This window comes from Ptiloglossa arizonensis, chromosome 9 (assembly GCF_051014685.1).
Source record: "Ptiloglossa arizonensis isolate GNS036 chromosome 9, iyPtiAriz1_principal, whole genome shotgun sequence".
Taxonomy (NCBI): Eukaryota; Metazoa; Arthropoda; class Insecta; order Hymenoptera; family Colletidae; genus Ptiloglossa; species Ptiloglossa arizonensis.
The window spans coordinates 3715384-3733667 of record NC_135056.1 but is presented as its reverse complement, the minus strand read 5'-3'; the positions used below and the strand labels follow the sequence as shown (position 1 = coordinate 3733667).

The 18284-nt window shown below is 30.8% G+C and overlaps 1 protein-coding gene across 6 annotated transcripts in view; it reads left to right on the top strand.

Annotated features, from left to right (window-relative positions):
* The window catches only part of Frmd5 (FERM domain containing), a 192588-nt gene that overhangs the window by 132737 nt on the left and 41567 nt on the right, over positions 1-18284 (top strand). For 5 of the 6 annotated variants that reach the window (XR_012993245.1, XR_012993244.1, XR_012993242.1 and 2 more), the window contains exons 7-9: positions 9156-9170; positions 10019-10107; positions 18037-18263. Coding sequence is in view for 1 of the 6 variants with exons in the window: in XM_076319979.1 (XP_076176094.1) it covers positions 9156-9170; positions 10019-10107; positions 18037-18263 (331 nt within the window). In the remaining 5 variants the exon portion in view is untranslated. The remainder of the gene's footprint in view (positions 1-9155; positions 9171-10018; positions 10108-18036; positions 18264-18284) is intronic. The other variant, XR_012993246.1, reaches the window with a different exon arrangement.

The following is an 18284-nucleotide window of genomic DNA, read 5'->3' as shown; positions in this document are numbered from 1 at the left end:
ACTGCTGTCAGTAACTCATTAGGCTTCAGCAACTCATAATAAATTATTTCTCTTTGATCCCATCATACTCAAAAAAGAATATTCTATCCACAAATGGTAGCTTTAAGTTCTGAGGTTGTTGATTTTCATCTACCTATTGTCTTTTTCGAGTAATATTCTCACACGTGACCTTATTTCTCCTATAATCAGTTTATCCAAAAATAATTCATTTCTATTCATAGACAGAAGCAAAATCGCACAATCCTATTTGTCTTGCTGTTTTTCGTCAAATTGTGCGTAGATTGGATATTTTCATCTTACCTGTTTCTTTTCTGATTGATTAATATGGATTTTGTTCCATTAGGATCTTCGAAACGTTGTTATCGATATTCGGTATCTATAGAACGGAAGCTTGGCAAACCAATTCCGTGCTGTAAATTTTGCTACTATATATTCACTAATAATGTTACACATTTTTCTTTTTTTGCAGTGGTAATCGCATTATTACCATTCTGGAACTCCCATAACATTTTATGAGGAATGTGAGGTTTTGATTTCAGTTGCATCAAAAAATTATACTAGTATTTGATCTATGTTTACTGATGTTATTTGGACTTCAGATTATTTGGAATGTTTTCAAAAATTTGTGATCCACTACTTGAATTGGCTGTTACTTGTGATTCAACCCAACATATAGGAAATGTTATCGGTGTAATTTTTTTAAACGAAAATGTTCCAAAATATTCACAGCCTTATATTAATTAATCTTATTTTAATGCAATATAATTATTCTTACATACCGATACAAATAAAAGAATAAATGTTGTACTTCATCTTTGAGTCTCTTTAAGCATTATTTGCGTATTTTACTATATAAAACTCTTGTATATGAGTCTATTTACAATGTGTTCATTAAAAATAGGCCACTTTCATATGTCTATTATTTTAAATAATAGGAAGAAATTTTGCTTACAAAAGGGATGCAGCTTCAAGGTGGGTATAGTAAGATGGTAATAATTCAATTCTGAGTAGAGGTGGAGAACAGATCCGAAGGTCGACCTCGTTATAGTTTTTTTTTTTTTTTTTTTTTAATTAAAATTGAAATATAAATGAGAATAATGATGGTTCGTGATTATGTTTGAAAAATGTATCTATAAAGATAAACTACTGAAACCAATTTAAACATCTTTCGATTAAAAAATCGAAAACATTTTAATAAAAGAAGATGCTTGAATTGAGCGATTCATAACGAAAAAGGATCAAAATTGTAATTTTAAATCTCTAAGTTGATATGTAGCATGTACGAGTAATGTTGGCGCTCGAAAAGAAGGCTGCATTAAATTTTTCGCTGTGACGCCCTCTAACCAAAATGTATCCCCATTTTTGGAACGAAATTTTCTGACACTGAGGCATGTAACTCAACCAGAGCGTACGTAGCTGCTGTTTAAATACTTCGTGTAGAAGGTCTGTTTTTATGAGTAAAGTATGACATAAGACTTTTTTGGTTCTTTTGTCTGAATTTTACCGTTCCATCAACTACATTTCGTTGTGGCTATTAGCAACGATCGTTACAGAAGTAATTTGCTAATTAAAGTTTTCCATAGAGCATTGAATCTTTTAGAAATGAAGTAACTAGAACTAGTTGCTTGCTATTATTAAGATTATCGTGTGAAGTTAGTTTTATTTGAGATTTAATACAGTGTCTTGCATATTTGAAACAAATCAGGAGGATGTGTTTTACTTTTATTTGGAAATTACAAGTATTGCACAATGGAGGGTTTTGAAGATTACGAAGGAATGTATTAGTTTTGGTCAAATTGTAATATAATTGAACTTTCGTTGGTAAAGTGATCGTTTCTTTTGTTGCTTTATCTATTTTTTGATTAAATATTGGCTTTTAATATATCTAGATTGTCAGTTTCAAACTTGATATTGCATTTTTACTATCGAAAAGAATGATGGAGTATTTATCAATACCATTGTGATGACGATCTTAAAGGTTTGTTAGATTGCAATTGTTTCTAGAGTTGAGAATCGGTAACAGTTATACAGCTTGAATCTTCTATGGAAACCATTTCGTCGGTAAAAATTTGAGTGTATTCTGGAAATCTTTCTGGAAATTCTAAGGTTAGCATTTTAAGGTGTGGACTTCTATTAGTTTTGTTACCAATTTCAAGACCGGTGTTCGTTGAAATGGGACGCGGTGTTCAAGAAGGGATTTTAGGGAATTTCTTGTGAAAAATTCTATTTAATTGCTGATTGAGATCAAGCTCGGTCTTGATTGTTTTGAATTTGTTGTAGAATAGTATCTGTCTGTTTGCTGAAAAATGTTAGGGTCCTTTCTTATGAAACGTAGTCGTAACAACGAATTTTTTGTCAGAGGCTGCTATTTTAATGGCTTATGTTATGGTGAGCTACTCCTTCTATAATGGAGGGAACATTCCGACACTTTGTGTAACATACATATTTAAAATTGGGCTGGTTCTAAAGACATCTGTAACGATTCTAAGTACGGTATTGTAAACGGTGCCTAAAGATTTTAGTATTGAACTTTCTTCTTAACTTTCTTATGGTTTAAGAGACATTTTATGTTATAAAAATTGATTTCAGTTATTATTATATTTTAGATGTTTAATTAACAATTATACGTTGCTGTTACATATTTCACAAATATCTGATGATAGTTGTGGTACAATTGATACCACTGTATTCCAATACCGATTGTTTATACAACTGACATCGCTGTATTCTAATACCGACGAGACGCTTTTCATTCAAAGTAGAATAACTCAGTGAAAAACAAATTATATACCAACTTTTAAGAGTTCGTTGTAAAGAGAAGATTTCAATATCAGATTGACAATAATCTTAGATGCATACAAAATTTTTTAAACAATTGAAAACAGTTCTAAATCTTTCAATGTTATTTGTAGAAAACCATATTCACTGTATCAAACGCTTTCTTGTGTAAGAGGATTTTCAAGGGAATTCTAAATATTTAGGGACATGAAAACAGAACGTTTGACCTTTAAAATGACCCCATGAAAATTATTGAAGCATTTTAAAGATTGATAGCGTTTCAGTCGAGTGTCTGGAAAATATTGAGCGATAGTATACATAATAGGTTGCTCAATAAGTTTTGTCGTTCGATAAGAAATGGAGCTATTTAGGTTCGTCGTTTTATTTTTCTAAAAATGGTACTACTGTTTGATGAACATGTATGAAGTTTCATGTAGATATGTCGACTCATTCGTATATTTACAGTTATTGAAGTATCAGTATTTTTTTACAATGAAAAAAACCACAAAACTTATCGAACAACCTAATATACAAGGTAGGTGTATACTGTGTAGTGTGTGGTTTAAATGGAAACATTTAAATATCTTCGTTATTTATGAGTCTACGAAAAAATTCCTTAAGGTAAATTTACACTGTTTGAAAGAGCACGTGTAACGATATTATTACTTTTCCAAGGTCATTATCTAAAAAGAATTAAGATACATATAACAGTAACATTATTATTCTTCTAAGAGCATTTTTTAGTCAGAATTTAAGATTATTGATATTTTTTAAAATGACACACTAAATTTTTCTTCATATCCTTACACAGAATAAAAAAAGAATAAACAAATTTAACGACCTTATGAACTAGACTATTCGGATAATTTAATCTTGAGAAATTTACATTAATATGTCTTAACCTTATCAAAAAGTTACTGCTTCATAGATTCATTCTGAAAAGTTTATTGATATTGTGATTCTCGCTATTGAGAGCGTTTATTTAAATTATCTTTCAAATGAAGATGCCGTTTCCTTTTTAATATTCGTATATTAATCGAACACTTAAGTATCGTAAAAATTCATTATACTGTGTTGAAAAAAATTGATATAACTCTTATTTAAAGTGAAAGTCAATAACGATTGAGACAAACAGTGCATCTGTACAGTAATAGATCTCCACTTCGTATTTGTTACTCATTACACGCATTTTTTATCCTAATGAAATAATTAAGCAACTATAACGTAATTGACAAACAATGTAGGTTGATATTTAAAGAAATATTAATGCTCTTAAATTCTCGTTAAAAATGACCTTGGAAAAAGAATAATGCTAGCATTGCACGTGCCCTTTCAAGCAGTGTAACTTTGTCTTGAAGAGCATTTTTATAGAATTATAAATAATAAAGATATTTAAGTACTCCCATTTAAATGGTTCACCCTGTATATATTGATTCTATGATACGGTAAAGATACTATATTTACAAGTGATTAGCAATTTTCCGTAACATACTATCTATACGATATCCTCATTGAGCGATTACTGTTTGACAATTTACGTGTGTAGGTATTTACCAGGGTAATTCAGAAGTATATGTTCATACTTTCAGGGGTAAATTTTCACACCAAAATAGGTAAAAAAAAACCTTACTTTTTGAATTATGGATGATTAAAGAAAATGTTCAAAATGTTCGCCTTGTCCTTCAACATTTTTATTTTGAAGTCGTTAAAGTTTATTGTGTATTCAACGGAAACCAACAATGCTTACTGAGCAAAATTGAGAAGTTGATCTCTGAAAGAAATTAAGAATCGTATCAGATTGAGCATTTTAGTCAAAGGCCTGTGACTAATTATAAGTAAAAATTGTTAGACACTGTCAACATTCTCCTCAATCAAGGAGTCATCTGTTCAACGTTCAGCTATATACGATCTACGAGAAAAGATACTGTATACGTTTGAAATTATTCAAGAAATACCTGCCATTTTTGAGCGAATGCGAAACTCAATGCTAAAGCCTGCAGTAGCATGTGTTGAGGCAAGAGGTAAACACTTCAAACATTTTCCTTAATTCTTCATAACTGACAAAGTAAGGAATACAGAAAATATATTGCTTATGGATATATTTATTATTTATGTTCATATAGATGTACCTTCTTTGATTTACACCCTGTGAACACTATGTAGCAAAAGTCTACTAAGGGCCTTCTTTTTTGGGTAGACGACGTGTTTAATACCCGAGCTGGTAACTTTCTATAATACAACTTACATAGAACTTTACAGTAACATTCATCTCAGGCACATAATAAATATATATATATATATATATACTGATGCTTAGAAGCCTTAGGACAGTTGCTACATTACACACATATCTGAGAAAAATTATGTAACCGTTAGAAAATTTTTAGGAATATTATCTCATTTAATGCTTTGTAGAATAAAGAAAGTATATAGGATTATAAATTCTTTTTTAGAAAGTTTAGAACATTGTAAAAAAATATCCCAATATTTTCACCTTCATCTCATTCAAATAAATCGCGGGCTTCTTAATTATACCCTCTACTCAAATTAGCATATTTACAGTTAATTTTCTTATTATTTCTGTTGTAATATTATTGTATTATTGTATATATATATATATATATATATATATATATATATATATATGTAGGTTTTTACAAGAAAAGATGTAGTCTGGGTTTTCATAACTTTAGTAATTTGAAATAACTAAACATTAGAATCTATTTATAGTCAGAATTACGAAACGTATCAGCGGCATTTCGAATACATTGTTAATTGAAGTCATTAAATTAGTAAATTAATCATTCTCTCGTCAAATAGTATCAAACATGTATCTACATTTATATTGGATAATAGAGGTGGGTCAGCAATCACAATTCACGCCAAATACTAAACTTTAACTCAAAAACTGCAGATATGTGTCGTCTTTCGCTGACTTGAAGTCTCATGAGACAGCACAGGGGCAAAGAAGGATTAGACCGCCCATCCCCACCTAAGTTGCACGTTCTGAACGTTGCCACCCACTCTGCCATAGTAGTAGGAATAAATTTTAATTGCGTCCCTATTTCAACGTCTATATGAATATAACGCATGGAGATTATAAACTACGGAGGTTTCGTTTATGCTTATATTTAATACATAAAACGTCTGTTTTATCTCATAAGAGTTATTTAATATAAAAAAGAATATTACGTAATAATTGCAGTTTTTCTATAGATGAAGCAATAAAGATGATTTTGAAATATAATTAATTTTTCGTATTTTTATACGTATTGAAGTATTATACGTAGTGAAGTATTTATAAAACCGACCATCTGAATACTTTCAATGGCAGAAATAAATGCTTTAGATTAATCTTGCTTGATCACAAAGGAGGCACAATCGGATGTAAGTAATTCGTTTATTGATAACGGTGTAAAGATGATATGAAGGTGACCTTCATTTTTTTAAACGAATATTTTTTATTTATCTTCTAGTAGAGCATTTTAAAATGCGTACAATGATCTATACATGGTGTCTCAACTGAAAAATGTCACCTAAGTATCTGATTTAGGTTTAATAACATTTAAAGATTTATAGTACAATTTAAATGATTTTGCAAAAGGAATGCCATAGAAAAAAATTTGTTTTCTAATGTCATTTTTTGCGCGTTTTCAAGGTCATTAATATTTTTACTAGAAAAATATCTTTATTTGTATCGTATCGTATCTTATAACGGATGGAGTGCCTGAGTGATGATTCTTAGATCATCTTAAGAATCAAAAGTGTGATGAAATTGGTAAACAGTGTTAGGATGGTACGTAAACTTACTATTTATGTTATAAATGCTCAAAGTGGTAGGTTGTCGTTGGTAAACTTCTTCCTTTATTTTTTCTCAAAGTAAAAGGTGTAATTAGGTGAGTTCCGGCAAGCGTGCTGGCCAAATTAAGGGTTCATTATGTTCAATCTAATGATTTGAGCATTATTTTTTATTTAGTACGTGATTAACCGTCTTTGTATAATGAGCTGGACAGTCATCATATAAATGCCACATAGTCTGGCAAATACTTAAATCAAAAAATTTCATCACATTTATCGTGATTCAAGATCATTTGAGGATTATAACTCAGATAGTGTCAAATGTATTTTTCTGTCTGCTATAAGATGTAATACAAAAAAAAAATATGTTTTTCTAGTAAAAAGTCTGAATATCCTTGAAAACATTTAAAAAAAAATTATTCTTCCCAAAGTTTCTCCTTGAAAATCATTCAAATTGTACCATAAACATGTTTCGTGTCATTAAAAACACAGGAGATAGTTAGGTATCCTCCTTCAACTAAAACACCTTGTACACTGCAAAGAAAGATATTTGTTTTAAAGAATAAATCAAAACAATTTGATAGTTTTCCTATTGACATGCACACTGTTAATTCGCGCACTCTAAATAGTGACCTTGACCTTGACCATCGCGTGGATACGTCGTCCACATACTCAGATCTGTCACTATCAAGAAATCTTTGCAATACTTGTATCTCATATATTATTGTCACATACTACAAATAAACATCATATTAACTTTCTCCAGTTCCCTCTAACCCAACACATACTTGTATGTCATACATTGTTGTCATATATTACAAATAAACATCACATTAACTTTCTCCAGTTCTCTCTAACGTAACACGAAAGTCTGAATACACATACGAAGCCATACTTTGGTCACTATACTACAAGACAACTTAAATGTCTGGTCAAGGGCACTTCTCTGCCGCGGGAGATCGTTCTCTTTTATTTTCTCAGTTTCATTGTCACGTTGGGTTTTAACTTTCTATGACATGATGGCGTCGTAGAACCATCTCAGAAGATATATCAACGACTACCAGGATCCGCTGCACCGTCTGAACAGTCTATCCGCCATTTTTCAAAACTTGAAAACGATACAGGATGCTCGGTTGTTTGTACTCTTTTTCCTTAAGACGAAATACCATCTTTTGGGCTAAAAAATCTATATAAAAAATATAAGCACTCTCGTATCACGATACACGAATTTCTTAGTTGCACGATAGAAGGGATTTCTTTAGTTCTAATGGTTAAAATTGAGAAAAATTAAAATTTATAGAGAGTAGATGAAAATAGATGTTGCAATTATTGCACGCGCAGATTTTTTTAAATACTGATCTATTTAAAAACTTTTTATAAGAAAAACAATATAAATTTTTCAGAAAAAATCGACGGTTTGTTGAAGTTTTTTCCAAAAGTATGAGAGAAAAGGAGAAATCTATACGTAAAACAATAGAGCACTTTTTACTGCTACTTAAATAGTTGCCAAACTGCTGAAACACACTCCACGAGAAACATTACATCTTTGTTAATGTTTGAAATTTCGTCTAAATAGTTTAGGTCAATATTCTTAAAATGTTAAAAAGATGCAAACAGAAATATCCACTTTTAAAATCGAAAACGTGGCGTTCCCCATAAGAAAACATATAGTTTACGTTGATGTCTTTGACTCAACAGTCTATTTGGCTACAATTTTTATATTCGAAAATAAAGATAAATGTGAGTTGTAAAACGTGATAAAATTTTTGTTTATGTTGAAAATAATTCTAGTATATAATTCTAGAGTCATAATACCATTGATCGAAGAAGATACAAAGGTTTACAATTTATTCTTTGCAAGTCAAATATTTTCCTTCGTAGTTAACCTTTAAGAAATTTAGATTTTCTTTAATCGTAGATTATTGTACACACTATGAAACGTTCTTTTAGGAGATACGTAAAAAACGTATCATTTCATTAAAAAAAAAAAAAAACAAAGTGGATTTTTATATCCTTTCTACAACTCCGCTGATAAACGAGGTTGATATCAGATTATGTTCTCCTTAAAAACAATCAAGATTTATCCAAAGCACTTTTTCAATCATTAAAGTGTACCAGTTACTTGGGTGGTCGATTTTGAATACTTCACTCCGAATGATATTTTTTGTAAATTTTAATTAGTTCCATTGCGTCACCAAGAATGCATAAAAATTCTAAACAATGGAACTCACATTCCCTTCGGATCTTTTTTGTTTTTTTATTGTATCTTAATATTCTCATTCTTAAAATGTATTGTTCTATCGAATTCTACTAAAAAAAAAAATTGGTTATTCCATTTAAAAACACGAAATTGATCTTTAAGCTTCCTCGACGACTCCGATCACAAAAAGAAACCATTACCATCGTATTATATCTTCCTGGAAGCTCTACAATTTTTACAAGCAACATTTGTTACTATTATTTTAAATAGCTAAGATATTAAGGTGGCTAATTTCTAGTTGGACACTCTGTATATTGTGCGGTCGATATTGTTACGGATTCAACTAATCTTATTATTTTCCACTGCTGGGCCTATCCAGGACGTGAGAACGAAGGTGAGTCGTTTTGTAGCAGTTGCACGGGTTGTTCATATTTCTTAACTTAGATTAAAAGTACATGTTAGACTGATTGTCGTCACGTAATACTGTCGAATTATTATTCATAATAATTCGGTTATTAGTGTGCGAATGAACAAGGTTACCGTGGTTAGATATCTCAATGAAACGACGCCGTTGTTTGAAATCTTTTACATTGGTAACTTGCTTTTATCTCTCGTTTTTTTTTAAACATATTACGTCTACGAAAATGTACAAATATACGGTGATATGTATAATTAATATCATTTACCTTTAATTCTTACTTCTGAAACGTTCTTAATATTATTATTTTAAAATCGGTACATGTGAGTCGATAAATAACAAATAACGGAGGAAGTGTTGTTCTAGTAGTGAAAGTGATTAAATCGCGTGTATTGTAGATATAAAATGTTCTAAATAGTACAAATGTGATATGTAATATTAACTTATACTGTTTCTATTAAGTATTTTTAATTATTATTATACTTAGTTGGCAATCAATCGGCTGCTCAAAATGCAAAACATTTAAAGTATGGAATATACAAAATTATTATTATTTCGTCTGTATACCTTTCTACCTCAGCTATTAATTATCCTGCTAAATAATGTTAACTTTTTGTCATAATTTAATCCCTCGTTTGAGATGTTTATTTGAAATATTTTTATCGTTTCAACAGATTAGTGTTCAATAAAAGAACTAGTAATCTTTCTTAAACAATTTTATCATTTAACACAATTATGTGGTATAACTACGTGTAGTCGTAGCCTCCAAATCCAACGTATATAGTGTAGAGGTTTTAGTGCAACGTTTTCCCCGCAATTTTCAGAAAAAGCACACTGTTGGGTTTAAGTGTCCCACGGGGTCTAACTGTCGCCACGTATGGAGATGCGCCATCGAACAAATGTTATTTTTCACGTATGTATGCCTTTATTCAGCTGAAATGCTTTCAATGTCTTAGCACGGACAATCGCCGCTTCAAGCACTTAGCAGTGTTACGTATATGAGAAAATGTATTGGATCTTAGTGTTATTTAATTCTAGGTACATGCGTTGGATCATTGAAGAAATATCGTATCTAAAAAACTGTCTAATTATCACTAAACTAATTTACCGCTACTTAACATAATTATTATGGTTGTCACCCGCATACCGGATTTTATATTTTGTTCTGTAATTATCGGACAGAAATTTTCAAATTTTATCAAATAATGCGCTGATATTTTATGGATATGCGAATATGTGTAAATATACTATGCGTTTAAATGAACGCGTGTGTGCAATTGCACACTTAACTCGACAAGTTTAATCAGATCCATGAAAACGTGGCCTGAGCGTATTACGCTAACCTAATAAAACAATATTTATCAAAATCTGTTGCAATATTTTTAATGCATGTAAACCAAATTGTATTGTGCCTGCGCACACTTTTCGGACGTTTCGAGACATTAATATTTAATATTTTGAAAATTCATTCAGTTAGGATACGTCTGTATTTATTTTGAACAAATTTTAATATGATATTCTACACGTGAAATTATGGAGCGGGAGTTAAGTCGTTATTTTGTTCATTTTAAATTTCTTTAGAACTTGTTTACAATTTGTTCACAGTTTATATCTATTCTATACAATGTTTTAATCATATCTTTTATATTGTCTTGCCAAAAGAATTGAATTCAATGTAAATTCTTCGAATATTTCACGATTTTGAGAAAAGTGTAGTAGTAGAGATTTTCTCATTGTTACCCAATTTCACGCTAAACTTTATCTTCAAATCTCCATTATATCATTACTATATTCCACAATTTTCACTCGATATTCCTTGAACTACCATTCATATTTCTTACGTTTATTAAATCTGTTTCTTGTACACTGTTCATTTTTTAAATTTTAAAGATGCACGCGATAGCGGAAAATCTCCTCGTTACTAGAAACATATGACAATAATACACACGGTCTTTTAAATAAATTCATCTTTTTCATATATTCGTGAATATTTTAGCGAAAATAATATCCTGATATATTAACCCTTGTACACTGTTCGGGTCAATTTGACCTGAAATTGAACTTTGACATTAAATCATTTTTTGACAAAATATTCGTTTATTCCAAAACAATGCAACTACCTTGAAATTGTCCCATATTTGAAAATGTATCACAGCATATTGCTTAGACTTTATCTACGAAATCTCAATCTTCTAACAATTAATATATCATTAAAGCCTATTTATCAGTACATTTCTTTATTTCTGGAACTCCTAGAAGTCTTTTCCTTTTTCTCTGTATATAATAACAACAGATAATCTCTCGATTCTTTGCTAATTATGTCTGGTAACATCTTTCCATACCAACGTACAGTTACAGTTTTTGAAAAATTTTTCTGTAAACTACTGAATCGAAGATCGATTAATTATTAAATCCTTCAAATTATGTTCCTTGACAAGTGCAATAATAATACGAGCTGCATCGAAATTAGTTACCTTACATTTATCCAAAATGGCAACTAGTTTGATGGTCATAACTTGCTTTTTGAACATCAATAGAGAAGATTTCTTTTTGACTGTGCTCATTAAAACAATCGGGCTCGTTTATAACGGACCTTCGAAATCAGAACTTTCTGATTCATCGTCAGATGAAGTTTATTGAAATTGTGCTAGTTTTGTAATGCACAAAAAAGATTTCCTCTACAGATAAGTATATTTATTTTAAAAATATGTACCTTCACCGTTTGCCACCGCAACATATTGTTGTTTCCGAAACTCTTCTGCTCCTTTTCGAATTACTTTCAGCTATTCCTTTTTCATAAGCTTTCTTCTTTTTCTATGGTTCGAAAGGAAAAGTTTATCTTCTTCGCTTGAAATTATAATTAACAAATCATTATGTGCGAGGTCAAAGAGATCATTTAGCGAATAAAGAAAATCCATTTCTTTTCTCTTTTTGCATTCACTTCGGCGTTATTGAGACCGTTGCAAATGTCGTCAAGTTACGTATAATTTTAATAATTTCGTAACATTATTATAAGTTTATTTTTGGGGATTATATACTTTCTGTCAACAAATTTTCACTTCTTTCACCACAATCGCAGCACTTGATCTAATATCCAGTTTCACTTTTCTTAAATTATAAAATAATACACGTCTAACGTGCTCATTATTAAAAACTTATGTTGCAATAATTTGACTTTCATCATGCTGTAACCAATATATTCTACCACAGCTTCTCGTTTACATTATTCTATAAATTCCATTTCTATTTGACTACTCTACGAAATGCTTCGAATTTTAAGGGATGATTAAATAAGAGACGCTTGTTGTTATAATGATAAAATTTAATTAAAAAAAAGATGGGTATAAAAATTCTTTCCACAATTTTTCGCACATTCTTATCATTAATGTACCAATGTTACTATTCTATATTTAAAAAACATTACAACATAACAAAACTCGTACATTTTTAAAATACTAGAATGCAATTATGTCCTTTATTGACATGAAATAACCATAATCATAAAACTTAGATGTTGATGCGGTAGAAGTTCCTCTTGTTTAATCACTCTGAAATTTTGCACATATCATTTTTCATCAAACTTTATAATGTAGGGAGACCAACAAAAATGGTTGTCTTCTATGGCTGAAGGTCATCCGAATATACACTTGTCACAAGTTCAATGTATCAGCTCTTCACGGATATATTGTATGGACAAAGATAAATCCAAATTGGAATAATACAAAATTATACAAACGTCGGTTATTTTTAAATAAATTAGGCAAAAATTTGATAAACTTTACATTTACAAATGTAATAAACTTACATACTTGATAAACTTACATTGATCTTTAGAAAAGATTAATTTTTGTTGAAAATAATTAAAAAAAAAAAGGAGTAATGCATTATCAATAGCAATTGCATCCACATTGTTTGTAGTTGCAAGAATAAAAATATGTATCGCTGCTGACAAGAAGTAGTTTGCTCTCTACGTAAAACTCATATATGCGAAGAGAATTCAGTAATTTTTTGCAAAAAATTTATAACTAAATATTAGTTTATATTTATTACAATCTAATTCCAAATTACTACTTTGTTAATTTAATTCAAGTTACTTATAAAGCAGCCAATCTCGATTAAAACGTATTACATTGATAACAAAAATTATTATATGTGATCCAAATAACTCCAGTATAACAGTTACTTCAATAGTGCACAAGGGTTAATTAGACATAGATTCATTGCTGTAAATTATTAATAATCCTTTTTCTATAAACTTCTGTTGGAATATAATATTTATATCAAATTTGTTGATATGATCTGTTCCTTAATATTTGAAGGATCATTACTAATCCTTTTTCTGTAAACTTCTTTATGCCACTTATCTATAAAATATTGATGTCAAATTTTACCTTGTTTGTTGCCGTGTCGCAACACACAGTTGTGAACAAAAAAATTCCTGCAAATTCAGTATTCTATTGGAATCAATCTCAAAATGCTGAAATACACTAAAAGACAACGAACTTTCCAAAAATTCTATTTATATCGTTCAATAATATTAAGAATAAAATATATTAAATACATTCCATTTGCATTGAAATGAAAAGTTAAACTATTTAGATTAAAAATATTTACAATAGTTACATTCCTACAACTCAAAAGAATCTTGATTGGACTTTATCTAAATAATAAAAAGTAAATTTGAAATTCATTAGTTAATAAAAGTATGATTTATTATTTGTATCTCCGTTATTTATGGTCCTATGAAAACAACTCTTCAGGACAAAGTTGTACTGTTTGAAGGGGCACACTTAATGGTTATTCTTTTTTTAAGGACTTTTTTTTTTCAAAATTTTAGGTGATATTTTTTTTAATGTCTTCCTACAATTTTTTTATATCCTTGTAGAATCAAATCCAGTGACTAAAAATCAAATCTTATACACTGATAAAAATTACAATTTATTACTTTTTTATGAAAATAACATTAATTAATTAACAAGGATTTTCTGACAAAAATGAATCTAACCAAAAACTTGTGCATACAATTTTTTTTCTTTTTTTAATTTTAATTTTTTCGAAGCAGCAATCGAGAACTATGAAATTAAAAATGCAAACTCAAAATGTTTACATGTCCCATTGTATCTTTATTATCGTGTTAACAATGAGTTGATAAGTTTTTCGAGATGAAAAGAGGTTTGATCTGAACACGATTTTGTTTGAGCTATTTTCACCATAGTTGTTTAAGAATGATTCATATAACGTGTAAATAAAAATAGTTCAAATACGGCCAGTTTCCTCTCATTTTTATCAAATAAACCTCATCGATCAATCGATACTATTCTCTTGAAGATATAATGACAAATATACCTATTTTTTTTTTTTCATTAATGATTGCGACATCGACAAACATGCAGCATGATTTTAAAATTTGATCACCGAGCACATACAATACAAGATCGCTGTTCCGTTCACATATGTTTCATTTACTCTTTTTGTGGGATGGTTCACTTACAATAGTTGAATCTCAGCGTGACGTACAAAAAGGTACGTCGATTTCTAATACCAAAATTTGATCTAACCCAAATAATGCAAATGCTTCGAACTCGGTTTTATTTTGGTCATCTAGGAGGTACTATGTATAAATCATTAACAGAACGACAATTTGCAATAGACTCAGGCCGATCTTAATAGAATCTAATGACGAATACGAGAGATACTACTATAATATTATTGTCATAACACCATTTAGCGTTTCAGTCGTGCGATCGTTGAAAATGTACTATGGAGAAGGGGTACCATTAATTGAGCCACCGTAAATGGCACAAATCAGTGTTCACCAGGTATACAACCTTGAAACCCGCCAATTGATCTTGAGCATGATGCAAGTCGTTGAAATTTTTCATTTCGGTCCGTTGCAATTACCCAATAATATAGAACTTTCGGTTTGTCCTTTCGTTTGTGTCCTATCGAATTTCTTTCATTTTCCCTACCTAATCAATAACTATAAATATATGTTGTTGCAATGAATTACATATGTATTTTTGATACTGTGTATTTCAAACTTCGAAATATTAATTCTTTTATATTCAATACAATTTACCATCCGAAACCTTTAATTCTCAATCTGTTATCGATGATTGGAAGTATTTAGGACTTAAGCTGCGAATGACATTCCTTTTCTGTCTTTAAGAAATACATGTCTTCGATTCATTTCGAGATCATGATCATTTCGCTAAAGCTTAAACGTCACAAAGCATAGCGCAGCTACTCAAAGAGATTGGTAAGATCGTGTATTAAAATTTGGACTAAGCTCAGAATCTTCTACATGTCGTCAATTATTATTTTCAAAGAATGTCCTTTGAAGAGAATCCTGCGATGAATTACCGATACAATCTCCCCAGTCGTGTTTTGTAATTTCGGTGGAATTGCGCCGAATTTACCGCCATTCATATACCATAAAATCACAGTAGTATTTCTTCGTTAAGAGCTGAATTTAGCCTATGCTTTTTCCCTATCATGTACGATTTTTTCCTTATCTGCGATGGTAAGAGCAAAATGGAATGAGAACGAGTCAGAGGAATTGAAAATGAACAATGAACGCTACAAGACGAACGAAACATTGATACTTTGCTACTTTTCGTCTCACTTCGTTCTATCAGACACATGATGCTCCATTCTTGGAGTAGTAGGAGTAGTCTACGAGGCGAAGTTTTAACACGTTGTCTGCCAAGCACGTTTCCAATGAAATCTTCGTCAGGTCACGAGTACCGCTGCACCAAACGTGAGAATTTTATCGACGAAACACGTTCCTATCGTGATACAAGTACAAAAAAAAATCATAGCATTCGTGTTGTTTCTCCAAGCCAACAGACCTTTGCAACACTAAAACCACTTTTTACCATTCTTGGGTATAATAAAGGAAAGTGTGGTATAGATTACTCCGACCAAATGATTTCTTATGCCACCACAATTAGAAAAGGAATCAAATGGTACCGAAAACTTGACACTGAACTACTTCTGGGAATTTCAGTTGTAAAAGTGTTTACGGTTTACAAAATTGCAACAGGGATGACTGTAAATATTAGACAATTTCGAGAATTATTAGCTACAAAACTATTAGGATTGTCTGAAAATATAATAAAAGCTTGTCTTCGACGGAGTCAGCATAATATCGTCGTTCGGAAAAATGATTCCGGAAGATCCATTAGACGCACGTGCAAACTTTGTTATAGAAATAAAAGACGTCGAACGGACCGATCGAATGCTCGAGACAATTTAAAGAAAACAACAACTCATTGTCCAAATTGTCCTGACCAACCTCAACTTTGTATAGAATTCTTTCAAGTTTTACATTCTAAATAATTTTCTTAACAAACCATTTTCGTATTACTTTTTTCACAATTCAATAGTTTTATTACATCACGCGGAATATCTTTTCAACTATCTATGACGATCCTTTGTAAGTCACCCGAATATGGGTGACGTGGCAGCCAATGTGTTAAATGGATATCGAAATATACAAATCTGTTTTTGAGTAAATTCCTCCGCTTTGTATTATATCATAAACGCACACCAATCGCGCACGCAAAGGACGCTCATTCCATTTCGCTGTTATTTTTGGCAAAAAAGAAACGAGAAATGACCTTTTTGGGAATTACATTCCTTTTACATAATACAGTACACATCAATTTTGTCGAAGCAGCTTTCAACGAAGAAAGACTATATATAATCATTGCGTACGTTTCTGTGACGACAGTATTATAATGTTATACCGTAATTAGAAGAAAATTGTCTCGATAATTGTCTTTAAGTTTGTATTTCTAATTCGAAGACAATAATACATTTAAATCTGGAACAAAGGGAAGCGTGCAATATTGTACATACGCAACGTATTGGATCATATTCTCGATGTGTTAAGGTAGAAGATTAACATTCGATTTGTTATCACGTAACCATCATTTTCAATTCACATTGGATGAAACTTTATTTCCTGTGATCCAGGGTGCTAACAAATATGTGACGGAAAGTGTTAATCTGGAGTTTAGGGTAAAAATAAACTAACATGAAAAGAGAGAACCAACAAAATTATAACCGTGTACAATATCTTCCTCTAAATGTCATTGTCCAATAGGAAATACGAGTATCGATGCCATTTTTAGAACAGTCACAACTTTTCTAAATTGCCAAAAGCTTTAGAAATTCACTTCTGACATGCCTTTACTTCGGAGTTAGTAATTTTTTAATTCATCTTATAATACAAAACGAACAATAACTTAATTTAAAAATCTGGTAGATTAGACAAATAAACCAAAGTTTCCATTCGTAACTAAAAATGTTGTCTAATCATTCTTGTACCGCCTGCAACCATATGTCATCTTAAAGTAACAATATACCGTTCCGGTACATCATTGCCTTTTCACGTATATACTTTCAAGTATATTCTGTATCGAAACAGACTACGTTGCAAGTAAAGCTGCTATTACTATTTGGTTAGTCGGCAAAAGTTCATAATGCATTATTTCTGCAGCAATCTACTAAACGCGTAAGGGATTTTCTGCTGGTGCAATGTGGGCTTTAATTTGTGGAAGAGTGGTTTACCTACGGATAACTAATAATCAAAAATATTTGTATTATTACACTAGTTTACGTAAAGTTTATGATTTTTCTCTATCTACTAAAATATAAATAAATAGTTAATCGAAGAGAATATCTTGTTTTAGGATTGACATAAAATATTCTTTCTCGAACGACTTCTTTCACGAAGACGTTTAGCTCAATTACGCGTTTGTTCTAATCTTTCAAATATATTCAGTTATCGCGACTGTAGTCACATCAATTACTGATGTTGATTTTCTTTCCTTAGATTACCCAGAGCGTCAGATGCACCAGTTGTTAGCGGCGGATCCATATTCTCATGGGGTACGAAGTTTAAGTACACTGGAAGAACGGAGAAAGAAGTCTTAGAAGAAATGAGTCCACTTCAAAAAGATGAACCATCTGTGCAACGATGTCAAACCTCGTGTCTTAGAAGAAAAGCCAGCAGTGTACCAGCCACCCCGAGTACTCCGAGTCAAGACCTTGTTGAAATAAGTTAGTATACTTCTTTCTATT